This window comes from Medicago truncatula, chromosome 1, assembly GCF_003473485.1.
Source record: "Medicago truncatula cultivar Jemalong A17 chromosome 1, MtrunA17r5.0-ANR, whole genome shotgun sequence".
Classification (NCBI taxonomy): domain Eukaryota; kingdom Viridiplantae; phylum Streptophyta; class Magnoliopsida; order Fabales; family Fabaceae; genus Medicago; species Medicago truncatula.
The window spans coordinates 41,619,330-41,641,422 of NC_053042.1; the positions used below are offsets into that span (position 1 = coordinate 41,619,330).

Consider the following 22,093-nt stretch of genomic DNA (forward strand, 5'->3'; position numbering starts at 1 on the left):
AATTTTAGTTAATTATTTTAATATTTTCTTTGTCTTATATGTGTGTGAGTATTATTTGGCTGGGATTACGCGACATGTTTATGATATGTAATTGTCTTACGCATCCATCATTCAACCCTTGCCTCGGGTCGGTACAGGCTAGCTTCGGACTTCACTTTTTTTTTTTTTTTTTTTTTTTTGTAAATATAGTAGTTTCTCATAGAGTAGAATATTAAAAAAGACAAAGTTTATATATTCATTTTCACTAACTGGATTCAATTCAATGTATTTCTTACTTATTACTCGAAGTTTTTTTTTTTATATATTAAAAATATATATTTTGTCGTGGGAATTAAATCATTTTACCATTTAACATCTTTTTTTTTTTTTTTATAAAGATAGAGCACCTTTATATCATAAGGGTATTTATTTAGTATATAATTACTGAAAGTTTTCAATGTATATGTTGAAAATTCTTTCAAAAGAAAATGTATGTTGAAAATGAATTTAGTTAAAAAATTGTTGTAATGGTACAATAATAAATTAAATTTTAAAAATAAGATTTTATATTTTTATTAAGAATTTTTTATTACCAATGGTAGTTCATAAATTCAATTGAAAAAAGGAATAATTTATTTGATAGAGCACTCAAAAAAGTAATATTTCTTTAAATTAATCTAAATAATTATGAATTTTCCAAAGAGAATATATAATTTTTTTAGGGATAAAAATGAATTTGATACATCCAAATTTACAGCATTCACACACATTAGTTAGTGAAAAAAAATAATTGCTCCAACGTTTAGATTGTTCATTTCTTCTATGTTTTCCCTGTAAGCTAAGGTTCGGGAGAACGAAGCTCGGAACGGTTAGGTTGGGAGATTCAAAACCTCGGGAGCTGACAAAATTCAAAACTACAGCTAGGATTGATTGGTGTTGACTCTTTCCATGATGAGCGCGGCAAATACAAATTTCGGCATCAACGAATCATTTTGCAACACGTGGATCACAGTTTCAACATGGCCTTTTTTTTTTATCATGAATGGGCCTTTCTTTGTTGCTGCTAGTAGGCAGCCCTCCTATTTAGTATAGTGGTTGCTCTTTTGACATCCCTATTTAGGACTTACAACCGATTGATTTTGAGGAGCCAAAAGAATAAAATTCTGATTTCTGCTCTCCCCCAGCACAAAACACTCGTGCCCTGCAGCCTTGACCAAAATATCCATGTGTTAGTTAGCTAACGCAAATGTAAAAAACGTGATTTAATTTTTTACACATGCGTGACTTAAGTCACGCAACGTTTTGTTTTTGCTTTTTCACAATGTTGATGAAGAAGATAGTAAACTCACGGGAGATCAAACGCGTGTCATCCCTTTGCCTCAAGAAATTCAAGGAAAGGTTGGCGGAGCCAAATTCCAAGACAGAAGTCTTGTAATTACATTAAAATAATTCTGATCATATTTTCCTTTCTCTCCTTTTATGCTGAAGATTATTAATGTTACAGCAGTGGCAGTTTTTCTCACTGCAAATTTGTGCATGAATTGGACAAGAAGTAAATTATGCAAAGGAAATTTGTCACTTTTCATTATCTCCCCTTTAGGATTCACATCTATATTTACAGGCTTCCATGATCTATCTTTCTAATAAAAATGATCTCATATAGATTTCATTGAAATACTTACTAAGATGCTAAATGATTGAAGATAATGAATATTATTCAGTTGAATTTCATGCTCTAAGAAAACATAATCAAGTAGGTAGTGATGATAATCTTGGACTTCGAAGTAGCATTCACAATATAATCGGTGTATCACTGTATAATATCGAGTATGTATAGACTATGCAGTGTGACTTAAATCACGTATGTGTAAAAAATTAGGTCACATTTTTTCACTTGCATTAATTAACTAACGCAGAGCTATTTTGGTCAAGGTTGCAGGACGCGGATGTTTTGTGCTGGGGGAGAGCAGAAATCCAAAATTCTGCCAGTATGATTATGGAAATTTCTTATCTCAACTTTCATGTTTCTTGCGCCTCCTTAAAACTGCAAAAATAACTTATATACTTTTGGATTTTGGAATTCGAATACCATTTATAATGTGCATGTTTCATTCTAGTAGAAGTGAGGATATTAATCGCGGTTTAACCATGGATAACCGCTTTATTGAATGCACTGTGTACTTATGGTGCACACAAAGGTGACAATGTTTTATGAGGCCTCTCTGTATAGGGATGAATCAAGTGCAGTTTGAAGATGTATGCATATCTTTTGGACATGGTACAACACCACACACCAGTACTAACATGTACCGAGCATTCAATATTCGCCTTGCAAGATTCTCTTGAAATTCAAATTTGTTAGCTCAACACTATTTGTTGTTGTGTTCTATCAGTGCATAAATTTGTTTGATCATGCATAAAAAAAATTTAAATGATTAATTATGTTGCTTTTAATGATAAAATTAATATAATTTATTAAAATATTTTTATTAGTGAAGTAGTTCAGTTGGATGAAATTCAATTAATAATAGTATACATAAAAAAATGGGAACTTTTATGGTACACTCACAATTTTGAGTGTACCGGTACTCTTGTTTTACAAAATATATAAATTAAAGATCATTTTAATGAAATAAAAAGGTATTTGTCAATATTTATATTTTAGAAAACATCATTTCATAAGAAAAACCATCATTTCATTGTTTATAAGGATCATATTATAAAATTTACATTTTATCGTAAAAAATAATCAATATTCATTGTTATGAGTAATAAAAATTCTTAAAAATTAAATTTTATTTCGTCGAAGATTTTGGTATATAAAATTTAATTATCTTAGTTGTCAATGATAGAAAATAATTATTTTTCTTCAAAAAAAACAACTCATTTATTATTAATTTTACGACTTAGTGCACCGATACATCCAAATTTATTGGGTGCACCATAGAATTTGCCTAAAAAAATACTGAATTAATATTTCAGAGTGATAATTATTTTAAGAAAGATAAAAAAAAAATGCTAAAGATACAATTATATTTATTTGATTATTATTTTGTTATTCTTAGTCTAGATTTAAATGGATCTCTAACTTTTTAATTCTTTAATCCATTAATTCAAACCTATTAATCTTCTAAACCGCATGAAGTAACATACACTCATTCATGCCTTTACATTGTTTGACAAAAAAAGCACAAAGACATGGTTCCCAGGTCAGATTTCAATTTCCATCTCTCTTTCTCTTCTTTCTTCATTTCTTCTCTATGATTCTGCACATTCCATTAACCCGTAGAAATCAATGTTTCGTTCTATGGCAATAAAGTTCCCATCTTTGCCACACCACACTCGATTCCTCAAATGGGTTTTCCTCTCTTCAACCAGCACTCAACAAATTCCACAAACCATACAAATTGTAAACCCCAACAAATATTCATCTGAATTCGATAAAAATATTAACTTTTTGAGAAATAAGCTTGGCCCAGATAGTTTAATTCAAGTTTTGAACCGTACAAGTGATTTAAACTCAGCAGTGAAGATTTTCATATGGGCTTCAATACAGAAGAGTTTTCACCACACCTCTAATACTTATTTTGAGATCATTTTGAAACTGGGTTTAGCTGGAAATGTTTTGGAGATGGAGAATTTTGTTCATAACATGGTGAAGAATAGGTTTCAAGGTGTTGAAAAAGCACTTGTATCATTGATTCACACGTTTGTTGAACATTGTAGGATTAAAGAAGGGTTAGTAGTTTTAGTGAACATGAATTCGGGGGGTTATAAGCCTCCAATTCAAGTTTTTAATGCTTTGTTAGGTGCTATTGTGAAAGAAGAAAGTGGAGACTTTCAAAATGCTTTGCTTGTTTATAAAGAGATGGTGAAGGCAGGAGTCCTGCCGACAGTCGATACTTTGAATTGTTTGTTGGAGATATTGTTTACAATCGATCGGGTTGACCTTGCTTTGGATCAGTTTAGAAGAATGAACAATAAAGGATGTAGTCCGAATAGTAAGACCTTTGAGATACTTGTAAAGGGTTTGATCGAAAATGGTCAAGTGGATGAAGCTGTAGCTGTTTTAGAGGAAATGCTTAAACTAGAATGTCAACCGGATTTGAGCTTTTATACCTGCACCATACCTCTCTTTTGCAGGGAAAATAAAGTAGAGGAAGGAGTGAGGTTGTTTAGAATGATGAAAGATTCTGATCTTGTGCCAGAAGCTTTGATTTATGAGGCTCTAATACAGTGCTTGTGCAAAAACTTGAAGTTGGATTCTGCGGTAAACCTCATAAATGAAATGATAGAAAGTGGTATACTGCCAAATGAAAATGTTTTTGTTCATATGATAAATTGCTATTGTGAATTAGGGAAAATAGACGAGGCTATAATGTTTTTAGAGGATAAGCAAGTTAGTGAAACTGCTCCTTTCAATGTATTGCTTGAAGGTTGTTGCAATGCTGGTAAAATTCTGGTAGCAAATGTTCTGCTGGAAACAATGACAGATAGAAACATTGCTGATTGTCAATCTTGGAATATTGTCATTAGACGGCTTTGTGAGAATGAAGAGACGGAGAAAGCATACACACTTCTTGGCAGAATGATCAAATTCTCAGTTGTGCTTGATGGTTCAACATATTCAGCTCTTGTGCTTGGCAATTGTAGAGTGAGAGAGTATGATGAAGCAATGGAACTGTTTCGTCGAATTTGTGCTAGATGTTGGAGTTTAGATATTACCTCTTATACAGAACTAGTAGATGGCCTTTGTGATGACATCAACCGTTGTCAACATGCCATTGAAGTGTTTTACTATATGTCAAAGAAGCAATTCTCTCTTCATTCCTTCTCCTTCTACAAGTTGATCAAATGTGTTTGCGACTCAGGACAGGCCAACAAAGCCATAAACCTATGGCAATTAGCTTATTATTGTGGTATTTCTTGCTGTAATGTCACACAAACTACTATCATGCATGAGTTGTCTAAATCAGATAAGGCAGAAAATCTGTTAGCATTCCTCTCACAAATCTTGATAGTGGGAGGAAGTCTTGACACAGAAGCATATTGTATCCTTATCAATGGCATGATTAAACAAAGTCTAGTAAAGGAATGTGTTTTGTTTTTCAATATGATGGTCAATGAAGGTTTGATACCTGATCCAGACAAACTATTTGATCAACTTTCATTCATAGCCAATAATTCTCTGTTATCGATGATTTCCAGTGCCATTGAAACAATTTCCGACAGCGAAAAATTGAGCTCGAAATCATATAGCTTACTCATAGCTGGCCTGTGGAAAGAGGGTAAGGAACATGAGGCCCGACGATTGCTTGATGTGATGCTGAAAAAGGGTTGGCTTCCTGATACGGCCACTCATAAATTATTGATTGGATCTGATGATAGAGAAGGAAGAAGTCAAGTAATGTTGTTGTTTGATGATTCTGATTCTGTTAACGATATACTTGCAGAAGGCCTTGGAAATTGATGAAATTTTAGTATTTCTTACATGAAAGGAATCTTACTGCTTAACATGCCAGTTTCGCTGTGATTGCTGATTTGTCCATCAAGGGTTATTTATTCAGCAAGTCTTATAGCAATGACAACTGCTGTCATACAGAAAATTCTTGCAAGAGGTTGAAAGATGCGGCTGTGCAGATGTTAGTTTTATCAAATTGATTTGCCATGCTACACTAGGTAAGATGTGGAATAACTTGAGATTTGAATATAAAATTCACTTACTTATAGATTTACCATCATTTTGCAATCTTTATAAGAATTTCTCTGTTGTTGCGATTAAATGATCTCAAAGTCAGTTAGAAGAGTTTACTACACATATTTGGCTTATAACCAGATTATGCCCACTAGTGTGGCAACTGAAAATGATTTAGATTCATTTGGATAATACATCTAGCTCACATGCACACAATAAAAGCATGGTTTGTTTTTTCTTCTTGTTTTGTTGTCACATTGTTCGACCCTCTCTAATGTGAGGGGTGCGTGTTGAGAAACTGTGGAGTTGCAACTTTAGATTGAATTATCAACTGTTGAGATTGTAATAAAATTTGCTAAAATTCACTTTCTTAACTTCTTTAACTGGGATTAAACAAACTATTTCAACTTATTTTGTGTATAGATGCAAAAAGAAACTGAAATACTCACGTGTCTCTCCCACAGGCAAACACGTTTGAGACGGACAGAACAAGAGGAGTAGAACTTCATCCCAAGAGAAGTATTTTTCACAAGGTGTTGAACCAGAGATCTTCCACTAAAGAGTATCTTTTGTGCACATTCTCTCCGCTTACAGACATAACATGTTTCCACTAGGTTAACTCATTGAGTGAATGAGACGGTGTTCATCACAATAAGATGAGCACTTGAAGGAAGACTATTAGTACTTCATATGAATAATTCAAGGCAAGACATTAGGCTTGTGGTGAAGGACAGGGTGGTGTTGATAACAGGAAGATCAGCCCTTGAAAGAAAAAAAAAAATACTATTTCTACTTTGTGCAAGACATTAGGTGCGGTCGTATTACAGTTCGAGAAGAAGACACCTTTAAAACTCCATGCTCATTATGGAGGGGAAAGATGGGTTGAGATACACAGATAGGACTAGTTTTTTTGGAATTATTGTCTCCTTATTATTCATAGTTCTTATTTTTATCGACCTTGTATTTTTAACAATTGAATTTTGTATTTTCATGTTGTGTTGATAAGAATCTTATAGGAGGAAAGACTTTTTGGTTACAAACACATGGACTACATAATGAGCATACAGGCACATGAATCTTATTTTTATCGACCTTATTATTCATAGTTCACATGGACATACAAAGTTATACATAATATTTTAAGATACTCTTTTTATAACAATTTTTCAAAGGAGCGTAGAATAAGGGCTATTTGGACTAACTCATTTGAGCTTATCCACTACCGTAAATTTTGTGAGACTGTTTGGCAAAACCTTTGAAAACAGCTTATGACATTTTTTCAGCTTGTTTTCATAAATTCTGCAAGACAGCTTATAAAAACAACTTGTAGCATAAACAAAAATAATTTAACTTTATTTTATCATTTGCTATAAAAATAATTTATGTAAATTTATACATAATCGTTTATAAGTACTTGTGCTATAGGCTGTAAATAAGTTGTTTATTCAAATAGGTCCTCGTTGTGTATGATGCTAATGAAGCTTGTTTATTAATATTAACTTTTCATTATTTTTTAATTAATTACTGATTCATCTTGCAAGAACATGCATGCTTCATGAATGATCTTTAGATGATGTGGTTTTTCACAAGTACATATATTCAAGCAGAGAATGGATCTTCTCATGTGTAATTTACACATGAGTAATGTGTAATCTACCACCACTCAAATTCACTTCATTTAAATTATTTTTGTGTGTAAATTACACATGAGATGATCCATTCTTGTTACATGGCAGGCTAATGATCTTGAGTTTTGTGGGCGAGGTGATGAGAATCAAGTGTATTATTATTAAAAAATTACTTTTTTGACATAAAAAACTTCGCAATGACACACGTAAAATACTTAAATGCCCCCAACGGTAGTTAACTATCGTTGAGGATCCGATATCAGTTAACTACCGCTGACCTCAACGGTAGTTAACTACCGCATAACAATTTCTTGAAGCTAGGAGCTAGAGCATATTAACAACTTCCAAAACAACTAGATTACTCATGAATTTCTCAATTTCTCAAAATTGTTTTTCATCTTTGTTGATTTGTTGAAAAACAATCATAAATTAATTATTCAAAAACTTATGTTATTTACTTGTCAAATTGATATGAATTGCTGCAACATACAAATGAAAAGAGGAACTCAAAACAAAAGTCCAATGTTTCTATTATTTATGATATGAAGAAAAAAAAAAAAACAAAAGCTTGGTCATGGAAAGAGGCAACTCTTCATCAGATTGATGAGGAAAAAAAATTGGTGAAGCTGTATAATTGGTGAAACAAGAGTATTGTAGTGAAAGTATGATGTATAATTGATGTCAGCGGTAGGTAGTGTGAATTGAAGAAAAGATTTCAGTGGCAGTTAATTGTTGCCGGTATTTTCAACGGTAGTTAACTACTACTAAGGGCATTTAGATATTTTACTTGTGTCAATGTGAACTTATCAATGTCAGAAAAGCAATTTTCTTATTATTATCCTCATTGATGGCATATACATGTTTGGACTCTAGATCCTTTGAAGAAGATATAGCGCACAGGAGAGAGGGCTATGACCCATGAAGATGTGCTGTTTGATTTGTTCTTCAAAATTGTTCCGCCTCTATAAAAAGCACACAAACCACTAAAATCATTTTTGACGGTTTCTCTTTCATCAGAAAAGTTAATGTTATCCAAAAGTCCTATCTTCCTAGCTCAATTGGTAAAATGTCGAAATTGTTAGGCCGGATATCATGATCGGGGTTCGAATTCCGGTACCTCCATTTGTGTATGTGAGTTTATATTTCGTCTATCTACCAAAAAAATGGCAATTAATTTAAACTATTTGACAAAGGTGTTGTAGTTTGAACAAATGTTTACACAATCATGTTTGCAAGCGTACAACGGGACAATTATATCGAGAAGTAACTTTAACGAGGGATCAAACCAGAGATCTTCCACTATAGAGTATTTTTGTACGCATTCTCTCCACTTACAAACATAACATGTTTCAACTAAGTCAAAGTATTGAATGAATGAGATAGTGTTAATCTCACTTAGATGAACACTTGAAGGAACACTATTAGTACTTGATATGAATGATTTAAGGCAGCCGGACATTAGGCTTGGGGTGAAGGATGAGGCAGTGATGATCACAAGAAGATCAACACTTGCAAAAGACTATTTCTACTTTATACAAGGCCACGGAATGAGATCTACAGATAGGAACAAGCTTTTTGGAATTCTTTCCTCAACTTGTTATTATTCATAATTCCTATTTTTATCAACCTTGTACTTTTAGCTATTGAATTTTGCATCTTTCATCTTGTGACCGAGTACAAACTTTTTGGTTACAAATACATGTACCACATCCAAAAGTTATAGAGAATATTTCCAAGTACTCTTGGGTAAAAAACACTTTTCAAAGATAGTGTAGAAAAATTGTGTATGACGAGGCAGTTTGTTTATTAACATATCTTTTTCATTATTTGTTAGTGATTCGTCGAACATAAATACTTAAAGAATAATCTTGTAAAGGATTTGTTTTTTTTATAAATGCAAATAATCAAGAGATAATATGCCAACGTGACTTTTAAGAGGCCTAAGTGTACCATCCTCATTGATGGCATAGGCATGTTTGGATCCTCTACATCATACTGCACAGGAGTTTTCAAAGTCTTAGAGGGTCATGGGCAGAACTATTCACATCGTGTTTGTTGTTTGCTTCATCCCTCTGGATTTTGTTCTACCTCTAATTCTCTAAAACACACAAACCTCCAAAATCATTATTGACTCTGTTCTCTTTTCAAAAGATAATTGAATCTTGATGCTAATTAACCTATTTTGCAGCGAGTTTGTAGATTGATCAAACATCTACAAAAATCATGACTGTACAAGTATATCCTTAATATGAAAATTATGTTCTCCTACTTCTATGTGCTATCAAAAATAGTCATAAGAGTTGTTAGTTAAAAAAGTTGCCCGAATTTAGTCTCTCACAACATGACAAAGTAGCGTTCGAACCTCATATGAGAGACCTCCAGTAGTACAGAATTCATGTATTAGACTTTTAGTTATGGTCCTCTCAAGACAAAATTCCAGCTCCGCCTAGGTATTATTGTAAAAGTGCAAATTATCAAACAATCTCAAATATTTTTCATAAGAACTTCAGTCTCTCCATACAGCCCCCAAACAATGGTATCGATCGACTATCAAACGCTCAACACACAGGATTAACATCATATTACTCATATTACAATTCATCATGTAAAAATTCTCACTTGAAAAGACAGACAAGAAAATAGCCAAGCAACCGAGGATAACAGAATCCGCACACAATTTGAACGAAACCACTCCAGCAAAATGTTGAATCCAATATGACAAGAATGCAATATTAGCAGTGCTACATCCCTAAGTCTGGCAGGAAAGAAACTTTCGTGCATACATACAAATAAAAATGCTTTGGAAGAGCATAAACTTTAGATTGCCTGGTAAGAAAAACAAACACTTTAACACTCTTTCCTACACTAATATCATACAAGTCACACCATTTTATATGAGGCAAATGAGACTCATTCTCTTAATGGTTAACAAAAGAGTGTTAGACTTGGTGTTGCTAGCTCTCCTCTGTAAGAACCAAATAGCAGCTCTCAAATTAAAAACATGCAACTCATGGTTGCTTAATCATGATATGCTATGCCAAAGTATGAAAACATCCAAATGAAAAAGAATTCCTAATCCAACCAATAAAATTGATAACTAAAATCACTGTGATTGCAGCTATGAAAATCCCACATAACCATAGTCTTATTTGACACATGATAGTCAAAGAAAATGAAGAGGAGGAACCACTGTGAATACAGCTATGAAAATCCCAGATAACCATAGTCTTATTTGACACATGATAGTCAAAGAAAATGAAGAGGGAAGTATAAAAATGGATTAACATCTGATACTCTAACACAGACAAAAAGAAGCTCAAACCTAATTACAGCCGGGCGCTTAAAGTACATAAAATTGCATAATCACATTAGGTCAGAAGCTTTACAAGGGAATGGAATGGATACATGAAAGTATCATGTATAAACTACAACAGGATCAAATGTGTACTCTTACTCAAAACTCCACAGCAGCACCAACTCTAGAAACACCCAAGCCCTTGTCTATCTGCATTCAAACCAAGCAAAACAAACATGTTAATGTATCAACCCCAAAATAAGTACAATTGCACACAGAAAAGGAAATTCAGGGCCTAATTACTTCCAATGCTATCAGTTTTTATTTTAACTTAAACTAAAAAACATAAAAGGAATATAGACACTATATTTCTCACCATTTTCCTTTACAATTTTTGAAAAAAACCTAGCATTTTCAGTACTTTCGAAAATCCATTTCTTCCGGCTTGTCGTCCATATCATCTCTATCACAATCATAGCTACACACGCCTACCATCTCTTTTTTGAAAAAAAAAAAAAAAAAACTAGAATTTTCAGTACTTTTGAAAATCCATTTTTTCCGGCTTGTCTTCTATATCATCTTTATCACAGTTATAACTACCCGCGCCTACCATCTCTTTTTTGAAAATTCCCTAGCATTTTGAGTACTTTCAAAAATCCAATCTTTCCAGCTTGTCTTCTATATCATCACTATCACAATTATACCTATGCACGCCTACCATCCCTTTTTTGAAAAAACCCTAGCATTTTCAGTACTTTTGAAAATCCATTTTTTCCGGCTTGTCTTCTATATCATCTCTATCACAATTATAACTACGCGTGCCTACCATCTCTTTGTTAACAATTTAAAATCAACATAAATTCTAGAATACAAAAACTGAAAAATATTTTCATAAAGTAAGCAAGACCTTAAACTAAAACTAAAATTATAAATAAAACATCCCTAACCTTGATAAGTCTCAATTGTTGTCACATCCACTAGCAAATGTTAAAAAGCTTTGAAACTAGGACCAAATTTCCCACTGCCATTATTCCCTATTCGTCCATCACTTCCATTACCCCCACCAATTTTGTTCCCAATCACAGGACTCCCAATCCCATTAGCCCCAACTCTGCTAATGAGAGGACCATTCGGCGATTGTGAATGTCCATTCAACTCCTCTTTTTTAACCACAACATTGTTCCCATTAGTCAACCCAATTGAACCCTGAAGCTTTTGAAGCGCAAACACATGCTCAATAGCTTCCTTAGTCTTCTTCCTCGCCATCGCAGCTTCCCTAACCGCTCTCTCAGACCTAATCCTCGACAAATGAAAATGCTTTTTCATAGAAGAAGAAGCAACCTTGCAAGCACAGAGAAAAATCTTGGAGAGTTTTTCATCAATTGGGGATTCAGGAACAGGGAAGAAGGTGAAATTGGGTTGAGAGCAAGGTGGGCAAAGGTAAGAAGGTGGTGGTGGAGAAGAGAGGCAATGGATATGGCTGAGAGAAGAGCATTTGATGCAGGAAACGAAACGGTGCGCAGAGGAAGTGGTGGAAAGAGGGTTTTCGTAGAATTCGAAGCAACAAGGACAGAATGATGATGGATGAAGACGGAGGACGCAGGAAGTGCAGATTCGACGATCGACGCCGCGAACGACGACGTTGTGGAGAAGCCAACGGTCTTTGATGCCGCAGTTACAGCATTCGCCTTTGACGAAGGGGAAGATGTTGGGAGGAGATTCAGAGAGAATGGGTTTTGATGATGGAAGATTCATGGTAATGGTTGAGATTTGAGAGTGATTTGGGGGATTTTGAAATTTTTTAGGGTTTTGAAATTGGGATTTGAGAATTTCTAGGGTTTCGAAGGAAGAAGAAGAAGTGATTGAAACGGATACCCTATGATCGTAATTTGATGATGTACTCGGTTGTTTTGTTGTTTCTGCAAACCATTATTTTATCTTTTCATCAATATCGTAAATTTAGTCCAATATTTTTTTTTTACTCTCATAAATGTTAGTCAGACAAAATAAATGTTAATTGTGTACTTATAGTAAATATCCAATATGATTTAAAAGAATATCGTTTAAGATACATTTTTCGGCCTTTTGCCATATTATCGTTTTAAATACCTTTTTTGATCTTTTGGCTAGTAAATATCCAATACGTTTTAAATGAATATCGTTTAAGATACATTTTTCGGTATTTTGGCATGAATATCGTTTAAAATACCTTTTACCTTTTGACTAAGATCAAGAATATTGTTTAAGGTTTTTTTTTTAGTCTTTTTTTTAGATATTAAAAAATGTAATAAAATAGTCAAAAAACATATCATTTTTATTAAGGAAAATTTTTTCATGAACATTTGTTTTAAATGATCTTGTAATTAAGGGCGGAGTTAATATTAATTGATCAATTTAATAAAATAAAAGTTAATTTTCAAAGTTTTAAGGTAATGAATGTACAATTCTCGAGATAAACTTTGCACATTAAACTTCTAAATAAGTTGTGCAATTGTTAGCATTTTTCAAATATTTTACGTAAAATATTGGTTTGCACAAATAAATATACCCAAATGTTTTACATTAATTTATTTTTTTTTGCTTTTACACTGGTTTCCGATCCACCAAGCTCGAACCCATAAATGTGGATATTTACTCTGTCCAATGCGGGTAGTCATCCCTACATATGGTTGTCCCCTTGAACATAAGTTAGTTGGTTGAGACATTATAATATGCAAGATCCATGATTCAAACTTTGAACTCAAGATTTTCCACTTATTCTCTTTAAAAAATGAAATTCTGGCAACTAGGTTACTTAAAAAAAAAAGTACATGGTTAACATACGTGGTTAATTATATTTAGACGGTTAATGAACAATTTGTATGTTTGAACGCCGATTTTTCAAAACAAAACATTGTTTTTATTTTATGGTTAATACTTTTTATATATATGGTTAACTATGTTTCGTTAATGATTAATTAATACTATCTGATCTCAAATATAAACAAAATTTGGTCAACGAAAAATCGACACATTCAATACAAACAACCATTTAACCGTCTCACCCTAATTAAATTAGCGTCCTCTGATGATAATAATGTAGTAATCCACGAATCACCTTAGAATCCAAACAACCATTTAATTGTTTGAGTCTCACCTTCTCCACACCTCACACATGTAAGGTCTTTAGTCCATGGGGAAAGGTACACTATCTCATTATAGTAGCACGAATCACTCACTTACTCGAGCGTTGAAGTTCTTGTAGATACGTCACTCCATACGGAGCGCAAAGTCCTCCTTAACACTTTTTAGTTCCATTCATCGTCATCAATCCACTTCAAATTATTAATCTTAATCTTAACGAAACATTAACAATTCGTGCAATCAATTTTGGTTGAAAGATAGACAAAATGACAATAATCATTAGAATTTCACATAAATAGAAGAGCCGAGATTCGAACCTCTATGGCTCTATCAAAGTATCCGACCTAACAATTTCGACATTTTTATCGGTTGGGCTTTAAACCTTTTTTTTTTTTTTTACACTGGTTGAGCTTTAACTTGGAGACCGCAATCAACTTATTTGAGCTTTAACTTGGAGACCATGCAATCAATTTATTTTTATTATATTTTATCATATGAATCCTGATTTATTTTTCGATTATTGTTTTGTTTATTCTAATGATATTCTAAAGAAAGATGCGATAGAGAGCTTTGGTTTGGGTTTCTACGAAATGTCCAACCAAACATACCACCACATGTACTAGTATATTTCCGCCGTATGATCTCTATAGTGAAACTTGATTCAAATAAGCGAAGGTTTTAAATTTGGGTTTTCGTGAATGTCAAACTATCATATGATCACTTTTTTATTTCCATCCCCAATATCAATCCAGTGCATATCTAGAAGGAAAATTGCTGTTTTTACAATGAATATTTCCTATTGACATAAGTAATGACGTTTTTACCCCAGCGGCAGTTAACAACCGTTAGGCTACGCGTCGGCAGTTAACAACCGCTGGCTTCCAACGGCATTTAACTGTTGTGTTCGTGATATATTCAAGTCAGTAGTCATAATCCAGACACTCACTCCATTATCAGCATCACCATCTTTCTCTCAAATTTTCACTCCCTCTCTCTAAAAAAACTCTACCAAATCATCCAAAATTTCTTTCACTAAATCACAAGTAAGTTATCACTTATGCTATTGTCATACATTTTAGTTAGTATATGTGTTTATATGTTTATAATTTTAGTTGTTGTTTAATTATTAAATTTTGAATATTTGTTTTTAATATAGTTATGTTGTAGATCTGAAATGTTATTAACATATATTATGAATACCTGTTATAATGAAGTTATATTGCTTGATTTATATTTTTTTTTTCGAATTTTATAAAGTTTGTAGGGTTTGAATATTTGTTTTTAATATAGTTATGTTGTAGATCTGAAATGCTATTAACATACGTTATGAATACCTGTTATAATGAAGTTATATTGCTTAAGTTTATACTTTTTTTTTCGAATTTTATAAATTTTTTAGGGTTTGTTTAGGATTTTTAGGGTTTATGTCAAATTTTCACTACAAGTGTTTGAATGAGTTTTTCATTGATTGTTTTTAATTTCTAATTGTGTAGATTTGAATCAATGGCCGGGTGGATCGACGTTCATGCACAATTCAACGGCGGAGAACCTCAGAGGTTGAAGGTTCGGTGCATTGGTGTAACGCTAAGATGTCTCAAGGATGAACTGACTGAATTCAATCAAGGAGTCAACCCTAGAGACACAAGGAGGGTGGAAAACAACCAACGCTTGACGAGGGGAGAGTATCATTCACTTGGGTGGAATTAAAGGACGACGAAAACGTGACGAGCATGTTTTGGGAGAACAACATGTTCCAGTTGATCGATATGCGGGTGACGTTGCTGAGATCAACTGAAGATATCATCAAAAGTTTGATTCCGCCAGAAGATCGTCATTAGGTACCGAATGAATGCACCTTCCGCCTACAACAATTTTCTTCCTCTGAATGGGGTAATTCAAACTTGCCAAACGGCAGGATTCCAATATTCGACCGACATTCCTATTGTTCCATTCAAAAGATTAAGTTCATGTTAGGATGGTTTAGATTAAGGTATTGAAGTGTCAAGGAATGAACCTCATTCTTTTGACACTTGAATACCATCATTTAAACCAAGCCTAACAAGAATTTAATCTTTTGAATGGAACATTGGGAATGTCGGTCGTATATTGGAGTCCTGCTGCTTGGCAAGTTTGAATTTACCACATTCAGAGGTAACACAATTGTTGTAGTTGGAAGGTACAAACTTCCAACTGCAACAATTGTCTTCCTCTAAATGGAGTAATTTGTCACCAAAGAAAAAATGGGGTAATTCAAACTTGTTAAACGGCAGGAATCCAGCATTCGATGAGCCTCTTGAATAATGGTATCCAAGTGTCAAGGAATGCACCTCATTCTTTTGACAGTTGAATACCATCATTCAAGATGATCATCGCATGTTGGAGTCCTGCTGTTTAGCAAGTTTGAATTTACCTATTTAGAGGTAAGATAATTGTTGTGGTTGGAAGGTGCATTCGAAAATGTAATGTAATGTGAGAACATATATATATATATATATATATATATATATATAGTTGAATATGCATAATACATGTTGTTTTGAATGGAACAATAATTATCTTATTTATTCACTTTTCGAATTTATTTATTCATTACGCAATTTTAATTAGTTGAATTCACGTTAGATTTAATTAGTTTTTATTCGAATACGCAATTATTCAAAACGCGACTTTAATCGAAAATTTTCAAAACACAATTTTAATTGATATTATTCAAAACACGAATTTATTCAAAGTACCAATATGTCAAACAAAATGTACCATAAAAAAACATAAAAAAAATCCAAAACAATTAGATATTACACCTCATTACATTCAATCATCTTCCTCATCACACAAGTCAATTGGGTTGTCCTCGACAGTCCCTGGGGCACCTGCTTTTGGCTGAGGACCAAAATAGCATGTCCTCCCACTCCTCCTCAACCTCGAATGATTATACACCAGCACTTTCGAATCCTTCTTTTTGACGGATCCATCACATGTGATTTCGTGTCATGTCATCGGCGATTTTTCTTTCTTCTTGTCGTCACCCTCCTTTTTGTTCAGCTCAACGTTTCCCTGATTCTGAGACATATCTACATAAACAAATCGGCGATCAAAACCTACATCATGCGTAACAATTCTACAATAATTCATTAAAACCTAAACTAATCCTAAAAATTATATCACAAATTCATAACAACAAAATTTCATAACAAACCTAAATTAATCGCAACGATTATACAACAATTCATCTAATCCTCAAAATTCTACCATAATTTCATAACAATTCTAACAATCTAAACAATTCTAATCTAAACCTAACAATTCAAACAACCTAAACTATCATAATATCATAAAATCAATAAACCTCTATAATCGCAATTCAACAAAAAAAAAACTAACAAATCAATCACAAAATAGCAATGTAATAGGATGGTAACAACTTACTTGATTTTGTGAGCGTAATTGACGTTGAATCCGCAACAATTGGAAAAAATGGCACCTCTTGATCTTCAATCCGCAACAATGGAGTTTTGTAAACTCCTATGTTGTTCTGTTCATATAACAGAAAGCAACGACAGTTAACTGCCGTTGGAGGTAAAAGCGTCATTTACTTGTGTCAATAGGAAATATTCTATGTCAGAAAAACAATTTTCATCTAGAAAAATCACCAAATTTGTGCATGATGAATGTGTACTTGTTATACCCTGTTTTTGGACCTAAAAATACTGGGCCCAATTTCATTTCAAACTTTGTCAATTATCAAATTTCAACTGCACAGTTCAAATTGTCTCTGCTACGCAGTGTTTTCAATCACATTTTTACCTCTGTTTTTCTTGCATAAAACCTTTCAAAATGTCTTTACTTGTCTTGTAAGTCATTCAAAAGTGTCTCTGAATCATTACATTGCTTTTTCTACAGTTTATTTCAAAATTTGCAAAAAGTCATACAGAAGGGTATTTTGGTCATTTCCTGCAGTGGGACCCATTTTCATCCTTGTGACTGTCTCTGAGTCTTTTCAAATTCATTTTTAACATTTCATCAGTAAACCCTGTTTAAATTCATTTCAAACTTGCATCTGAGTCAGTGTCAGAGTCTGTTTGAGTCAGTTTAGGTCATTTTTAGCCCTAGGGGCATTTTGGTCATTTCACACAAAATTTCGGCATAGGGAGGTTACTTTGAAGTACCTCATTTAGGCCATTGGTTCGTTTTAGTCCGTTTTGTCAATTTTATTTTGGTTTCACTTTACGTTTGATCAAATTGCGTTTTTTATTCAAATTTTATTTTTATTACATTTTGGTCCCTCAATTAAGGTCCCAAAATTGCATTTCAGTCCAAAAGTTTCTAAAAATTGCATTTCAGTCCTTTTATTATCATTTTTTTTGCAAGGGCGCCCCAAAGGGCATTTTGGTCCAATTTTTCGCACAAATTTTAGTCCAGTCCAGATGTCACTCTTTTATTGGTTCAAGTACACATGGCAGCATATAAAAGGGGAACAGTGTCAGATTTTTTAGAGGGATCCATTCATCATATGCCACATCACAAACAGATTTCTCAATTTCTCTCTCTATTCTGTTAGATCAGAAAACAGAAAATCACCAAGAACACAGAAAAATCCCAAACCCTAACACACAGATTCATCACAAATTCACCAGAATTCAACAAAGATTTCTCAGATTTCTCAGATTTCTCTGCAGTTCTCAGTGATTCGTCCTTGAATCGTCATCATCGAACCGTTCCTTTCGCAATTCCAGTGCGAATCCATCGCTGTTAGCAACGGACTCAAGCACGATCACGAAAAACGCGAATCGGAGAAGAAGAGGAAAAACGCGCAACAACGCAAGCAACAGAAGCTAGTGCGAAACAACGCAAGCAACGGAAGCCAACGCGCAACAACGCAAGCAACAGAAGCAAGCACGAACGTGTCGTGAGCAAGGAGAAGAAGAAAGCAGTGGATTCGAACGCAACAAGCCAAGCCAAAACCAAGAATCACGTTCGTGAGCCAAAAGCAACAAAGAGGTAATCCTCTTCACTCCTTTCTCTCTTTCCTTTTCCGTTTTTGTTCCAAAGTTTCATCGAAGTTCAAACTCAGATCTACTCCGATTCAAACTTTTTTAAAAAAATCTAAGCTCGGATTCGAGTAACACATAAAAAAGGATGTTTAAAAACGTAAAAAAAATGTGAATCGGAGCAGTTTCAAACTCCGGCGCGGAGGCGCCACCGCCGTCCGCCGCGCCGGAAAAGCCATGCCAACCGGAGAAGATGACCGGAATCTTAGAGAGAAGTGAGAGCTTCTCTCACTAGAAGAGAGAAGGAAAAGAAAAAAATGAAAAAAACCGGACTGGACGCATTTATATAGAGCTTTGAACCGGTCCGGTTTATTTCCGGTTTTTTCCTTTCTTTCTCAGCCTCTAGATCAATCTAACGTCTCCTGTGCAATCTGAGTTTTGTGAATTGGGCCTTTGGTTTGGGCTTTGATCTTTTACGTTTTTGTTTGTTTTCCTGCTATTTGCACCATATTTCTTTGCTGTTTGAACCCCTGCATGCTTAAAATTTTCTCCAAAAAATCTCCAAAAATTATCACATGTTTCTTGATATTTTCTTAGTGTTTTTATGACATTTTTGAACATTAAGGATCTATGAAATTTTTGTATAATTAATTCATAGCATTTTAATTCTCTTTGAATTATTTGTTATGGATTCTTCTTCACACATTTGTCCTTGATGTGAGAATATGTGATAAAAGCTACTTGATGTGTTAATATGAGAGATTTGTGCCTATAATTTCATGTTGATTTGCTGTTTTGATTTGGTTCATGAGTGCTTGATTTTATGAACAATATATGCATATTTTGAAAGATATAAAATGCCAAGTTTATTCTAGAAAATATGGCATGAAACCATGCTTGCATGTTTCCAATAATTCCATGCTATAACTTGAGATAAAGAAAACTCTTTCCAAACTTGTTAAAGCATGAGAATTAGAGGCCAAGAATGCATTAGGTTTCATACCTAAGTTTTTAGGGATTAATGTCATTTTGTTAACTTTTTGTGCTATCTTGCATGCTTTTATTTCTTAGTACTTGTTATGTTTTTTTTACTAACAAGTTTATTTTGGTACTTCATACATATCATTTAGCATTCCATTTCCATTCCTTTACATAGTTTAATTTTCTTTGCATTCTTTTTTTACTTTCATTCGGAATTGTGATATTTAGGTAGGTGTTATCTTTTATATTTCATGCAAAGACCGTAGAATGTATCTAGGACAATGTAAAAGGGACTATGGACTCTATTGATGTACACCGACACGAGCACCGACACTCACACACGGTGTATGACATTCGTTTAGATGTATGATTAGGGAACGCGAGTACTTAGAAAATATTTTTTTCATAAAGCAAACCAAGTTCCATAATTCTAGCTTTTTTTAAAAATGAACTTTGGAGTCAACACTCCTTTGATGTTTCCTTTTACTTTCTTAAGAAAATTCTAAATGAACCTTAAGTGACTTAGACTATTTTATTAAGTAAAATTGGGCAAACTTCACATTTTTACTTCTCAAGCCTTTAAGGCCTCCTTTCTCTTCTTCAAAAAATCATTTTCAAACTTTAAAAATCAAATAGCAACACATTAAAATTTTCTTCAAATCAACTAAAAGATAAAAAGTCTTACAACTTCTCTCCCCTCATTCTTAACTAAATAAACCTCCCATTTTCAAAAGTAAGTAAAAATAAGCGTAGAAATCAACTTAGGAAAACGGCTCCTATAGAGGACTATAGTTACTCCGGGTGCCTAACACCTTCCCGTAGTAAAACCGACCCCCGAACTTAGAATCTAAGGGTTTTTTCTCAATTTTTCCCTTCCCAAGAAAAAAGAGAGATATCAACGGTCGAAAGGTACAAGTCCAATTAATGGCTTGGCACCCAAAAACCATGATAACAGAAATGGCGACTTCACTGGGGACTCTTTTTAGCGGGTCGCGCCTAGTTTTCCTTAGTTTATATTTACGCTTTGTTTTATTGCTTACATATGTGAATACTTGTTTACTTTCATTCAACGTGTGGGGTGAGAATATCAAAAGTCCTAACCCGGGCTGAGTGAACTTATGTTTAGGTAGAGATATAATCGACAATTCGATCCGGGGGTTGCCTCGTGTATTGGATTATGCGATCAATCTCACATAGCTGAGGCATTTTGAAGGTGATATTGTCGGCGTGTGTTGTCATGCTTAGGCACTTCACTTTCAATTGTTCGACGAAGCTATGAACCGTAGTTACCAAACCCATCCTAGCCTTCTTAGGACGTAGTGCGGTGGCTAAATTGAGTGTTGTCTCAAACTTTAGTCGTCACGCGATACTACACTCAAACTAGACCTTCTCACAAATAATCATGGAACGGGTGTCGTCCTGTACTACCATGATATATGTGAGAGAGGTTGCAGTTTGGGAACTGTGTTAGAACCTTGGTTACTACTATCCAAAGCCTTAGTTCACCGGACGCCGTGTCCATCTGTTACTTTGAATCTCAACCCACCCTGTTCTTTGTAACTAAACAAAACAATCATGCATACATGCATTCATGCATAAACATTTTTCATGCATTCATCGAAGGGTTTAAACAAATGAGAATTTTTGTAAATAATCACAGGTATGAAGAAGACTAAGTGCTACAAGTTCAAGGAAGTGGATTTGGTTGGTTTGAGAGAGTTGGCACTCAAGGTCAAGAGTCAAACAGGGTTCCGACTCCGGTATGGGGGATTGCTTACTTTGCTCCGAACCGATGTGGATGAGAAGCTAGTGCACACTCTAGTGCAATTTTATGATCCAAGCTTCCGTTGCTTCACTTTCCCGGACTTCCAGTTGGTTCCTACTCTCGAGGCTTACTCCGGTCTAGTGGGTTTACCTATAGCCGAGAAGACACCTTTCACCGGTCCCGGGGCTTCTCTTACTCCTCTGGTTATTGCTAAGGATCTCTACCTCAAGACTTCCGACGTCTCCAACCATCTTATTACCAAGTCTCACATCCGGGGGTTCACTTCAAAGTATCTTCTTGATCAGGCTAATCTCGGTACTACTCGTCAGGATACACTCGAGGCTATTCTTGCTTTGCTTATCTACGGGCTCATCCTCTTTCCGAACCTCGACAACTTCGTGGACATGAATGCTATCGAGATCTTTCATTCCAAGAACCCGGTTCCTACTTTGCTAGCGGATACCTACCACGCCATTCATGACAGGACTCTCAAGGGCCGTGGGTATATTCTTTGCTGCACATCTCTTTTGTATAGGTGGTTTATTTCGCACCTTCCGAGTTCCTTCCATGATAACTCGGAAAATTGGTCCTACTCTCAGCGGATTATGGCTCTCACTCCTAATGAGGTCGTCTGGCTCA

General features: G+C 34.3%; 2 protein-coding genes across 2 annotated transcripts; one reads left to right on the forward strand and one right to left on the reverse strand.

Annotated features, from left to right (window-relative positions):
- Nucleotides 1–3,097: 3,097 nt before the first annotated feature.
- Nucleotides 3,098–6,755, forward strand: LOC25485789 (pentatricopeptide repeat-containing protein At5g64320, mitochondrial). The gene is made up of 2 exons (XM_013613633.3): nt 3,098–5,658; nt 6,139–6,755. Exon 1 carries the CDS (start codon nt 3,275–3,277, stop codon nt 5,447–5,449), a length of 2,175 nt encoding a protein of 724 aa, XP_013469087.1. The 5' UTR covers nt 3,098–3,274; the 3' UTR covers nt 5,450–5,658; nt 6,139–6,755.
- Nucleotides 6,756–10,375: 3,620 nt separating this feature from the next.
- Nucleotides 10,376–12,542, reverse strand: LOC25485790 (uncharacterized). Its single transcript, XM_024783081.2, has 2 exons — nt 11,545–12,542; nt 10,376–10,807 (listed from the first exon to the last, which is right to left on the reverse strand). The coding sequence occupies exon 1, from the start codon at nt 12,350–12,352 to the stop codon at nt 11,585–11,587; it is 768 nt and encodes a 255-aa protein (XP_024638849.1). The 5' UTR covers nt 12,353–12,542; the 3' UTR covers nt 10,376–10,807; nt 11,545–11,584.
- Between the last annotated feature and the right edge of the window lie 9,551 nt (nt 12,543–22,093).

What these genes read in the sequence shown, in the direction of transcription:
- LOC25485789 (XM_013613633.3), top strand. Translation starts at nt 3,275, where the DNA reads ATGTTTCGTTCTATGGCAATAAAGTTCCCATCTTTGCCACACCACACT.
- LOC25485790 (XM_024783081.2), bottom strand. Translation starts at nt 12,352, where the DNA reads ATGAATCTTCCATCATCAAAACCCATTCTCTCTGAATCTCCTCCCAAC.